This window comes from Dermacentor andersoni, chromosome 5 (genome assembly GCF_023375885.2).
Source record: "Dermacentor andersoni chromosome 5, qqDerAnde1_hic_scaffold, whole genome shotgun sequence".
Classification (NCBI taxonomy): domain Eukaryota; kingdom Metazoa; phylum Arthropoda; class Arachnida; order Ixodida; family Ixodidae; genus Dermacentor; species Dermacentor andersoni.
In genome coordinates this window covers 10,232,436-10,244,592 of record NC_092818.1, presented here as the reverse complement: position 1 = coordinate 10,244,592, position 12,157 = coordinate 10,232,436, and the positions used below count along the sequence as shown (strand labels likewise).

The 12,157-nt window shown below is 46.4% G+C and overlaps 2 protein-coding genes across 2 annotated transcripts in view; both read left to right on the top strand.

Moving 5' to 3' along the window:
* The window catches only part of LOC129384590 (uncharacterized), a 134,594-nt gene that overhangs the window by 17,913 nt on the left and 104,524 nt on the right, over nt 1-12,157 (top strand). The window lies entirely within an intron of this gene.
* LOC129384589 (putative nuclease HARBI1) lies at nt 4,848-8,466 on the top strand. Its single transcript, XM_055070106.1, has 3 exons — nt 4,848-5,692; nt 6,542-6,680; nt 7,684-8,466. The coding sequence occupies exons 1-3, from the start codon at nt 5,345-5,347 to the stop codon at nt 8,199-8,201; spliced, it is 1,005 nt and encodes a 334-aa protein (XP_054926081.1). The 5' UTR covers nt 4,848-5,344; the 3' UTR covers nt 8,202-8,466.

Genomic DNA, 12,157 nt, shown 5'->3' with positions numbered 1-12,157 from the left:
CGGCACATACATACGGCACATACGAGTTAAAGTCATTTTTGCAGTTTCTCACAATATGTTTGCTACAAATCCGTGTTGTCTCTGATGACGACAACGGTCTTCCATCGACACTGTGCGGAAATAAACAAAATATATCGATGACTTAAATGATACTGCGCGACAAAAAACGACACGGACGTGAGAGACGACACACCAAGCGCATGTCGTCGACACACCAAGCGCTTGGTGTGTCGTCTCTCACGTCCGTGTCGTTTTTTGTCGCGCAATATCATTTAAGTAATGGATTACCAACTTGCCCGGAATGCTGCTCTCAAAAATATATCGCTGCATAGCACAAGTACGACATGCGAACACAACTTTAACTAGTGCGTCCCCTACAATATGGAATAGAAGCAGCAGTGTAGACAGCTTGGCCATTTTTTAACAGTGCTCAAGAGACGGAAGTTGAAAGTATTAGTAATCATTCCTGCTTCAGCAATGCCGGCGCGACCAAGACGCGGGCGTGTATCGTCCAGCAACTCGATCGATCGGTGCAGTGGTGAAGCCGGAATGAACTCTGGTCATGCTCAATGCATCGTGCACATATTCAACTTCGGCCACTGCTAGCGCATACAACAGAAGTGGTTTCCATTCTTGGGCAGCGCACACATAAACGAAACACGAGAAAGAAGTCAAGACAAGCGCTCGTCGAACAACTTAATGTTTTTATATGAATAAAAGGATTATGTACCGAGTAATTAATAAATTCATGTGGGTTACATATAAAAACCGTCATACACTCAGGAGTGATCAATGAACGAGCTCGCTTCGTTTTCCAGTTGTTTACTTCGCTCGGCGCACCGTAGTAATCCATGTGTGTCGTCTGCTTATTTCGTACCATTTTCTTGTGAATCGGCAGAATTTCACTGGTGGCATCAACCCTTTCGTGTTTACATTGCTGTCGTGACAGTTAACAACACAATAATAATTTCCGGTCATCCGAAGAGGCGCCGTCGCAAACAAGAGACGTTTCGCGCGCAGCGCGAACTGAACGCGGGCGCGACCGCTAAGGGAAGCGGCGGCGGAAACCTACACCCGTTGGAGATGAAATCGTTCCGCCAGGGGAGAAACGAGCGCTCGCGTCTAGGATGAAACTTGGCGTGCGGTCGTCCATCAAAGGCTCCCGGCGCTGCCGAGAAAACCGGCGGACGCGCCTGCGGCACGAGCGTTTGTCGAGATGCCAGCATGCAGCGGCATAGGTTGCCTAGGTTACGGTGGGCCGTCGCCAACAGCAGCGACGCGGCGCTGCGATGACGCCTCAATCTCGACGACTGCTCCGACGACAGGGCTCGGAGCGCCTCCGAGCGCTCGAAGATGGAGGAGAGCAATCGAGAAGAACCAGCCGAACGCAGGGCGCGCATCCTCTTTTAACCAGCCGAAGACAACGCCGCTCGCGAGAGCGCTCCAGAGTGCTCAGAGGCGACCAGCCGAAGATGGCAATAGTTTCAGCGAAGCGGGTGAGATAGTCCGTCGCCACGACGATCAACTTATTTCCGGATGTTGACGCCGGAAACGGTCCCAGCAAATCCATCCCGATCTGCTGAAATGGTCGGCAAGGAGGTTTGATCGGCTGTAGTAATCCTGCTGGCCTTGTCGGTGGTGTCTTGCGTCGCTGACAGTCTCGGCATGTCTTGACGTAATGGGCGACGTCGGCGGTGAGACACGGCCAGTAATACCTTTCCTTTTTCCTCGACAGCGTTTCGGGAGAATCCGAGATGCCCAGTGATTGGATCGTCATGTAGGGCGTACAGTACTTCTGGACGCAGCGCTGACGGAACAACAAGAAGGTAGCTGGCGCGGACTGGTGAGAAGTTCTTTACGAGCAGGTTGTTTTAACGCGACAGCGTTAAGGAGCTCGTGTCGCAGAAAAGCCGGTGTCGTCGGTGTCGGCGTCGGCGGCGTTGGCCGTGAGAGATAAATCCCAGCAGGCCCTTCATGAATAAAAAAACGACTTGCAAGACGGGCTGGGTGGGAATCGAACCGGAGTGTGAGACGGAGACGTTACCACTGAGCCACGAGTTTTTTTTTTTTCTTTATTCACAAAATGACATACATACATAAAAACCCGTTGGGCTACTTGGACCAACGTGACAAGCTAAAATTTCTTGAAATTCACTAATTCATCAAGAATACCCAACCAGTCAGGCGGATCTGCCTGTGCACGATATATCTCACGTATGAAGATAATGCTTTCAACGAAGTTTTCTCGTGCTGAGCGCGCATTCACATCGGCGTGCGTTACCGCCATCCGTGTCTTCCAAAGACTATGGAGGCCCAGGAGCATTATCATGTCGTACGGAAAGCCCTGATGGCTGTCTACCGGCAGGAAACGTATACCCTGTGCTGTTATCGGCAGTTCCTTTTTAAGAGTTCTTTGTAAGACGTCCCAATAAAAAATTGCATCCCAGCACTCAATGAAAGCGTGCTCAATGGTCTCCGGCTTGTTACATAGCGCACAGTTTGTCGTCCATGGTACAAATATTCCTTTGTCGGCTATCCATGTTTTGACCGGAAGGGTAGATGTATGCAATTTAAAGAAGAACGACTTTACGCTTGCTTTCACTGGCATCCTTTTAACTCTTTTTAAAACATCTTGTCCTGGGCCTCCATAGTATTTTATTCGGTACATTGGCACTGGCATCATAACTTCAACTAAATCCTTGTAAAGTTTCTTTCTTGTTACTGTGCTCAGGTACTGAAGGGAAAACCGAGCTTTTAATATTCGAAGGGAGTCGACTACCTCTCGCAAGTAGCCTTTAAGCCGATAGTGTACAGGCTGTGCACTAGACACAATAAATTAAGGCAAAACGCTTTTCAAACGGATCTGGATCATCGTACGCAAGAATGAATCACTTTGATCTCGTAAGAAGACAAAACGAGAAACAATCTGTCGTAAGAACAAATGCGACAAGCCACGAGTTCGATGCTTCAAAGCGGTACAAAAGCGCCTCTAGTGAACGCGGTGTTGCCTTAGAAACGAGCTGTTTCTAAGGCTCAGGCGTGCGTCGCTTGCTCAGGCGCACATTTCGTTGTCGCGCCGAACGCTGCGTTGCTCGACGCTCACCGCGTCCGATGCGGGGCACGTAGTCGCTGCACCGTAGCCCATTGTCTTACACCCCTTGGCGGGTCGACGGGAACGCTGTCGCGTTCCACTCTTGAAGGCGAAGCTTAAGAGGAAGCTTTAGCTCGGGCCCAACTCCGACGCGGCCTATTCAAATACATGTAAAAACGCAAAAACGTTTTTCTGAGATAACCCCTGGACCGATTTCAATGAAATTTGTTGTAATTGAGAGGGAAAGCTAAATTCTAGTGACTGTTGGAAGCGGAATTTTGATTTAGGGCTTAAATTTTGTTCAAAAGATTTTCAACAATTCAGAAGTTTGAAAAAAATAGAAGCGCGAAGTTTACAAATTTATAGCTCTGCATCAAAAAAAGATATAGTGGTTCTGTAAACGGAATCTGTTAGATCATTCAAAGCGGACAAATTTGATATGGCATTTTGCATCTTACGTGAATTTGTTCCGTTGTTTACGAGGGTTCTGCAAAAGTTGTAGTTATATATTAATAAATTTTTTGAGATTCATGTGTAAGATGTCAAATTTGTCCGCTTTAGATGTGCTATCAGATAAAATTCACAGAATTGCGATATCGTTTTTTCTTGCTGAGTTACGGAGTTGTAAACTTAATAGTTTCGTTTTCTGAAAATTTGCGATTTTTGCCAATTTTTAATAAAAAATTGACAACCTAAATCATAAATTCGAAACCAACAGTCACTAGAATTTAAGTCTTTCTTTTAAATGCGCCAAACCCCGTCAAATTTTGTACAGTGGTTGCCGAGAAAAACGAATTCTCCTTTTACATGTATTTAGATAGGAGCGCGCGAACTAAAGCTTCCTCTTAAGCGTCCTCCAATTTTTTGTAATGTGAACGAAGACAATCCGCGCTTAAATGTCCTAGGTACTACGTCGGTGTTCCCTTCCAAATACTCGACGAGGCCTTTTAGCTCCGGGTCTGCTGGTTGCTGTTTAGTGGTCTTCTGCGCTTAATATTCCGAGGAAGGCGTCGTCATCCTCGTCGTCTTCCGGCGGTGTATCGATGGCGGCGCGTGATAAAGATAAAGAAGTACATCTGTCATATATATATATATATATATATATGTATATATATTGTCACGAAATGACAATTGCATATGTACCCGGCGTCGGCGAGACACAGTTGTACAAGATGGCGTGCCAAAACTCAAGCCGGCGTCCTCAGCCTCTACTTCTTCAGCGCCCGCCTTTTGCCGACCGCGCGTTCCGCTCACTTCTTTCTCAGCGCTGGATCGTCACACCTAGCGGCATTATTCCCCCACCGAAAAGAAAAGCATCGACGCGACGCTTACTAAACTAGAAAGTGGAAGTGTGGAAGTAGTTTGAGATCGGCTTGGCCCCGGCTCAACGCACGAAATACGGTTTGAGGCGAATAACATGCACTATCTCTGAGTGGTGCTGTCTACGCCGAGGCGACGCGGCACCATCGGGAACGACCTCATAGTTCACTAACGCAGCGTGTCACTTTGTAGAGCGCAAAGTATCTACTAAGCAGACTTTCAGTCGACCCCTGGCGACGGATTGGAGTCCACACCCAGACTTGGTCACTTGGCTGGTGCTCGACTTGCCGATGTCGAAGGTTGTAGCGTCTTGCATCTGTACTCTGCTGCTTCTTGATGTGTATGCGCGCGAGTTGACGAGCTTCCTCTGCGCGTTGAGTAAGTTGCTGGGCCTCGGAAGTAAGTGATGCGTCGGTGTCGTGTGGAAGCAGGGGCCGTATTCTGTAGCGGTTCCTTTGGGAACCGGTTCCTTTGGGCTGTTGCCATTGGTCGGCGTTTCGTTGTCGTCATCCCTGGTGGGCGGGACGACAAATTTTGATGACGTCACACAGGTTGCCAATCTTCTGGAAAGGAACCGGTTCCCTGCTAGGAGAGGAACCGCGGAGAAGTGGTTCTCTCGAGGGTCGCGCGCGGGGGCGAGCATGATGTCGAGGGTTGCTAGGGCAACCGTGGCTGCCGGCTAACCTCGCGCCAGCTGACGAGCCGGCACCTAGACGAGACGAGACAGAGACGGCAATGGCGGCTCCTTTGGTTGTGTTGCTGGGGGGTGCCGAAAGACAACGACGCGACGAGAGGCAACGACGCGACGCGTTCGGCATGGCCGAAGAAGAGTTTCGAAGGCATTTTAGGCTCTCCAAAGACATAGTGTGACGTCTTTGCGATGAGCCGGAAGGACATCTCGGACCTCAAAGATTTCGTGGTGTCGACACTACGATGAAAGTGCTGTGCGCGCTGCGGTTTTTTGCCACCGGGAGCTTTCAACAGTGCGTCGGGAATGAAGAAGCGATTGCACTGTCGCAGCCTTCGGTCAGCCGGATCATTACAGCCGTCGCCAAGGCCATTACGGTTGTGGGCAAAGAAAAAGGATGGGTTAGATTCCCATCCACGGCGCAACAGAAAGCCGCCGTCAAGGAAGGCTTTCTTAGCCGTGGAAAAATTCCAGGAGTTCTAGGATGTGTGGACGGGAGTCTGATAGCCATCGTTCGCCCTAAGAAGCTCGGCCCCGGCGAAACGGAATCGTACTGGAGCCGTAAAGGGTATTACGCCCTCAACTGCATGGTCGTGAGTATTGTTCATTGACAAATATTTTCGATATGTGATTGCGCGAGTGCACGTTGTAAAAAACTTCGTTTCGTTATTTTTCATCAATTGCCGGTAATACTTGCGTTCCTATTCGAGAAAGTAGTGTTTGTGTTGTATGTGTAATGACGACTTTGATCTTGGCAATAGAAACCGGCCGCACTTTTTCAGTGCTCTCTAATCACAGTTGAATAGCCTTTTCGATGCTACAATGTAAACACATTACGCGCGACTTAAACCGGAATAGACGCCGTAGCAGTGAAGGGAGTCTTCGTCTGCGAGCGATCCTAACAGAAGACGAGCCCTTGTGATTCTTATTCGACGTAAAACTAAAGCATTGTGGCCAACAGACTGTAAACGTGAAAAGGAGCATCCCATCAATGAAAATGGTGTGAGGGAGAATGAGAATGTGTGGACACCCATTTGCTCTAGCTGTTAATACGGCACATGCTGCCACTTCCGCATTCTTTCGCTTGTAATAGGCACTTTGTCTGGAAAAACAAGAAAAAAACACAGGTGGCACTCTCTAGCAGAATCTTGTACAATATGGACGGAAGAAACCAAAGGAATTATTTTGCACATTGTGTTGTGACCGCACGCCATACATGAGCACATGTACACATGCCAACATTGCATTTGTAGGTTAAGATGACATTGTTTTCATGCTGATGATTAGTTCAACTGCCTACTGCGTATGTTGATATCTCCTTTTCTGTAATTGTGTTGGCTGACTGAACAGTAACTGATTGGCAAGTAGTGTTGTAAGCAAAAGTTTGTGCCAGATATTTGTTGCAGTGGCATTGACACCTTCTCTTTGCTTTCTCTTACGAGGTGTGTGATGCAAAGCTGAATATCCTGGCAATTGACCCACGGTTTCCGGGATCGTGCCACGATTATTTCGTTTGGAGGCATTCTGCATTTCGCCGCCGCCTCACTCGTGGCCTGTTACTTCATGGAGAAGTCTTGCTTGGTAAGTGCACCTAAAGTAGCAGTGCTTCTTCCACATGCAAAACATACACAGTCAAATAGTTTTGCATCCTAGCAAGCTTTAAGAAAGCGTGATTTGCTAGAAATGTGTTGTGAATGCAGCAGTACCTAATGAACCTGCAGCGACTATCGAGAGAAACATGTCTCTCTTAGAAGGCAGATATTTTTACCAGCATGTATACAACAGCTGACATGTTATTCTGTTTATTTACTTATTAATTTCAATACACTGAATGCCACGTGGAGCGTTACAGGCAGGGGTGTAATTCTACAGAACACGTCGAAATGGCAGTTTTCAAGTATGATGGAAAAGGGTTGTTGACAATGGACTCGGGTAGCTGGTTCCTGGTCACTGTCCTTGGAATGAAGGAATAAGCGTGTGCGTGAAACTTTCGGCATCGACGTTAGTGATCGGTGTAGTATATATTGTAGAATAGTGCAAGTTGCGCTATTTTTCTTTGTGTCACAATGTCTGCAATTTTTTTTGTTGCAGCGACATGTGGTGCTGGAGTGATTAGAAAGGATCAAACGGGTAGCTCGAGTTCGGGTACCTTCACGAGAAGAGGTACGAAAAGTAGAGTAAGGATCCCAGATACTGGCAGCATATTCGAGAGTAGACCTTAGAAGTGTTTTATAAAATAACACTTCTGAAGAGAGAAGAGCTAATTAGTTTTAGTGGAGGATGTACATTTAGGGAGAAGCAAATGGGATGAGCGGAGCAGAAAACCACGAGTATGAAATAAATATTACATGTCCAACTTAACCCGAGAATGAGATTTGCAGCCGAGACAACAGGTGAAATTGGGCTTTTCTTTAAAATGAGTCGAACTTTCTTTACAACTTTCTGTGAAGGTCAATGTTCGATAGATATTGCAACAATAAATCCAAGACCCGCTGCTGTTGTAAAAGGGCCCTGGCGTAGACTGTGTTCTTGCATTGTGCCTTAATGTATCCACGTTCGTTCACTGACGTGCAACACTTTACAGGGGACTCTGGGTACCCGCTAGAGCCATGGATCATGACTCCTGTGCCTGGTCACCCAAATCGCCTCACGGCAGAGGGGCGCTATAATGAGGCACATGCATCAATGCGAAATGCCGTTGAGCGGTGCATAGGAGTCGTCAAGAGCCGCTTCCGATGCCTGCAGAGGTATCGGGTGCTCCACTACTCGCCTCAGAAAGCAGCCACTATTGTTGCAGCTTGTGCAGCGCTGCATGACCTCTGCCTTGCAGCAGGCGTGCCTCTGCCAGACGACCCAGGTGACGACGGTGCACATGATGACAGCGCACAGGAGCCAGCCCAGGCACAAGTGCCGCTTCAAGTACAGGTGCCACCGCAGGCGCACCCTGTACAGCCTTCTCGAGCTTTGTTTCAAAGAGGCCGTGCGGTGCGTGAATCCATAGTTGGTGTGTTTCGGCTGCCCAGAAATTTGCGCATTGCCTACCTGCAAAGTGTGCGCCGGCGCATTCGCTGGCAAATGAGGTGGAGACATGTGCTGGTGTAACATGTTTTATTTTTATTTTCATAAAAGTAAATAGGCCGTGCACTTCAACATAACACATTGCGTGTGCTCACATGTGGCTAATCAAAGTATGCTGCATACTGCAGTAGTGAAAAGCACATGATTTGTCTTTGTTGAGCATGACAGATACACATGCAGTGACAAATAACCATGTGCCATTATGTTACTCCTTTGCTTTGTTCACTGTGCTTTTGAATATTGTCTCGCCAGGGAATTTTCTTTAAATAAAGGTTATTTCCAAGGTGAATGGCAACCAAGCTTGCATTGTTGAATATTGCTTTGCAATGCCTATTTTACTGTGCAGTATGCATTGTTCCAAAGCTGAAGATGTCTGTTCATGTGTGACACACAAGAGCAGCATGAGTTACACAGCAACTGAAATGTCGTCAGCAATCTGTATAGTACATATTGAAACGTATAGCAACAAACGAGACATGTCAAGCACTTATTGGAGCAGGATTTCTTTAAATAGCAGACACTCATGCTTACTACTGCTTTGTTTAAACTCAAGAGTTGCTTCAACATTGCATTTCTTGCACACATGATTTCACATAATGCTCGTAATTGCTGCTTAACAAGGTGCAACAATATAAACAAAATCATGACAATGAAACATTTCTTTATTTATTCATTTTATTCATTGGGTACCTGCTTTGCCATTCAGGCATTACAGCAGGGAGGGTACAACTCATATAAATGAACACTCAGAATTACACTCATAAAGCATGGAAGAAATCGTCATTTGAACAAATACAGACAGTGTCAGGTGGTAGAGTATTCCAGTCTCTTATAGTACGAACATAGAAAGAGTAGCGGAAAGCGTCGCTTTTAACCCTCTATTGCATGGCGTCCCATATTTGGCACATACCGGTTACCATTCTTTTTCGCGTGTGTGAGATTCCCAGTTGAGAATGTGATACCGTCAGAGTAAATCTCGTAGTTATGCGCACTTATTATGGGCAAGTGCTGCCATCTCTTGAGTGATACGCAAAACAGAGGTGAAGTAGATTTTGGGATGCGACGTGAAACTCGGAGGGGGCAAACACGAGCAATTGGTTTTTTTTTTCTCTAAGAAGTTCGACCGCAGAAACGTAGAAAAATTATTTTGGCATATTTTTTGGCCTCGCCAATTCAAGGCAGTTACTAGTTTTCTCAATTTTGCCTGCAACTACAGCAGAGAAACCGAAATCGGTGTGTGCCATTTTTGGCACAGTATGAACTTGAAATACAAAATATGGTAACGTGCTGCCATCTGTTTAATAGCCCGAAGCTGCAGGTCACTCTATCACAAGATGTAATTTTGACGATCGGTACGGTGAGGGCGAATTGTCTACCAAACAGCCGCCTGAAAAGTGAAAAGGAACTGAAATGTAAAGGAAGTGGTGCTTCAGAGGCACTCACAAGCGCGATAGATGACGTAGAGTTATCGTGTGTGCGTTGATACGACAACCGCGCTGTGACATTTCTGTCGAGCTTTGTTGGGAGAGATCCAGTCCAAAAGGCTCAGCGCTGGTTTACCTCCGCCAAGGTGTTTCGCGAAATTGATTGCCCCAGCGTAGTAAATGTCCATAACAGGCACATGGGTGGTGTCGACCTGCTGGACTCTCTGTTTGGACTTTACTGCATACATATCAGATGTCGAAGAAATGGCACTTTCGAATTTTTACGCCTATGCTAGACTTATCGGTACTAACAGCATGGGTATTGTACAGGAGGGTGCAGGAGCAGCTTAGGAGGAGACAAGTACTACCGCTGGCTCAATTAAAAGCAAAAATTGCAGAATGCCTTACCTCGCATAACAAGTGCCTACCCAACTAGTGACCAGGAAGGACTTCTAGTCAGGACATCGAATTCCATGTTCAAGTCAAAAAAGCACAGGGACCAGCGGCCGCAATGCCACCCAAAGACGACCGATCTGACCAAGTCAGCCACTGGCCAGAATTTGACGAGAAGAAACAAAGATGTAAGCGGCCACCTTTCACAAACAGGTCGTTGGTAAGATAGAAGAAGTGAAACATTCATCTGTGCCTGAACGCAGCAAACAACTGTTTCATTTCATTCCCCACATCACATTAAAAGGCCACCGTCCGTGAAGCTTTGTTTTCCGCCCATGGCAGCAAGAGCGCTCAGCCATCGTCATGGTGTGCCATATTTGGCACAAAGCTTTATCTTTATTATTACAGTCATGTTTGTTCATTCAATCAATAATGAAAGCTGAAAAAATGACTTTCATAATTCATGCAATAGAGGGTCGAAAGGAATCTCACATATTTTTAATTTGTGATCTCGTCTTTTAGAAACATATGTGGGCGGCTGAAAATACAATTACCTGGCTATCCCCGTATTAGAGTGGTATATGTTATGAAGAAATTTTAATCTGAGATTTCGGCGACGGTGTTCAAGATGCCAATTTAATGCTTTTTTGCTTTCTGTCATGCTAAGCATCCTGTCATAATTGCCAAGGACAAACCGAACTGCCCTGTTCTGCACTTTTTCTAGTTTATCTACAAGTTCTGTAGCATATGGATCCCAGCAAACGCACGCATACTCCAGTGTACTGCGCACATGTGTGAAATACAGTTGCTCCCTAAGTTTCCGTGGCAAGCTACTAAAGTTACGTTTCAAAAAAATCTAATGCTCCGACAGCCTTGTTCCTAACATGAGTAACGTGTCTGTTCCACCTTAGATCAGCAGAAAAAAATACATCTAAGTATTTATATTCTGACACTTGTTCAAGAGTAGCATTATTTATAGTGTTACGATTGCTGTCGTATGAGCTCTTCCAGGTAAAGGTGACGTGGACACTCTTTTTCTCATTCAGTGACATTTTCCATTTTTCACACCATATGGCAATCAAATCCAAATCGTGTTGTAGTGCTTGTTGGTCAGATTCGCTGTTGATGACCCTATATACTATACAGTCATCTGCAAACATTGTAAATATTTAATTTTATTTATTTATTTACATGTACCTTACAGGCCTTCGAGAAGGTATAGTGTAAATGGGGAAATACGGTAACATATTAGTATGGAATCGGGAAAGAAATAAACTGCAGCATAATGAAAGGAGTACGCACAGAACATGGAAAATTATTACATTAGCAAATACAATATGTAGAGCAATAACAATAAGTGGTAAACAACAACATAATAGCATAATAACATTGTACACATTTTTGCATGTTATACAGTAGTAAGTATTGTAAAGAAATTGGGACCACTGAAATTTCTTAACTTGTAGAAAAAATGCAAGAAAATTACAAAAGACATGACGTGTTTAGACGGTTGAAACGGCATATTGATCGTTTAGCAGATTGCGAAATGCAGTGTGTTTATATTGGCATGCAATGGTATCTGGTAGTGCGTTCCATAAACGGACCGCACGGGGCAAAGTTGAAAAATTAAAAGCGTGTGTTGCCATAAATCGCGACAGCGCGTCGACTTGGCGTTGACCTATTGAAACCCATGCGCTGATGTTCACCTCTTCGTCGGGCTCGAAGAACGGCGGGCAGACTCCGATGGCGCTCGCCCTTCCAACTAGGGAGAGGACGCGCCCTCGCGGTCCGGGCAGGCTGCCTCCTCCGGTTCCTCTGTGATTAACACGTTTGTTAGAATATAGTGCGCAAAAGCTCCGTCAACGAGTGTGCTTACCTGCTTTCGGCGTGCAAGGCGGCTGCATCACGGCGGGCGTTATACACATCTTTCTTCCACACGCCGCGCCATTGGGCTGCAGTTTTCACTGCCGGGCCCTCAGCATTCAGCAAGGCAGTCACTGGCTGCCAGAGCTCCTCCTTGCGCGCCGCCGTCAGCTGTTGACCCAGCACACACGACGCCTTCGCAAGGTAGGGGTGCTCTTCAACAAATGACACCAGTATATCGCGCGGCCTCGCTCAAACATGAGGACCCAGTTTCGGATTCGGCGCGCAAACTGGCAAGTC

What these genes read in the sequence shown, in the direction of transcription:
- LOC129384589 (XM_055070106.1), top strand. Translation starts at nt 5,345, where the DNA reads ATGAAAGTGCTGTGCGCGCTGCGGTTTTTTGCCACCGGGAGCTTTCAA. An exon ending in ACGCCCTCAACTGCATGGTC is followed by an intron (nt 5,693 to 6,541) that starts GTGAGTATTGTT and finishes TTCTCTTACGAG; the next exon opens with GTGTGTGATGCAAAGCTGAA. An exon ending in TCATGGAGAAGTCTTGCTTG is followed by an intron (nt 6,681 to 7,683) that starts GTAAGTGCACCT and finishes AACACTTTACAG; the next exon opens with GGGACTCTGGGTACCCGCTA.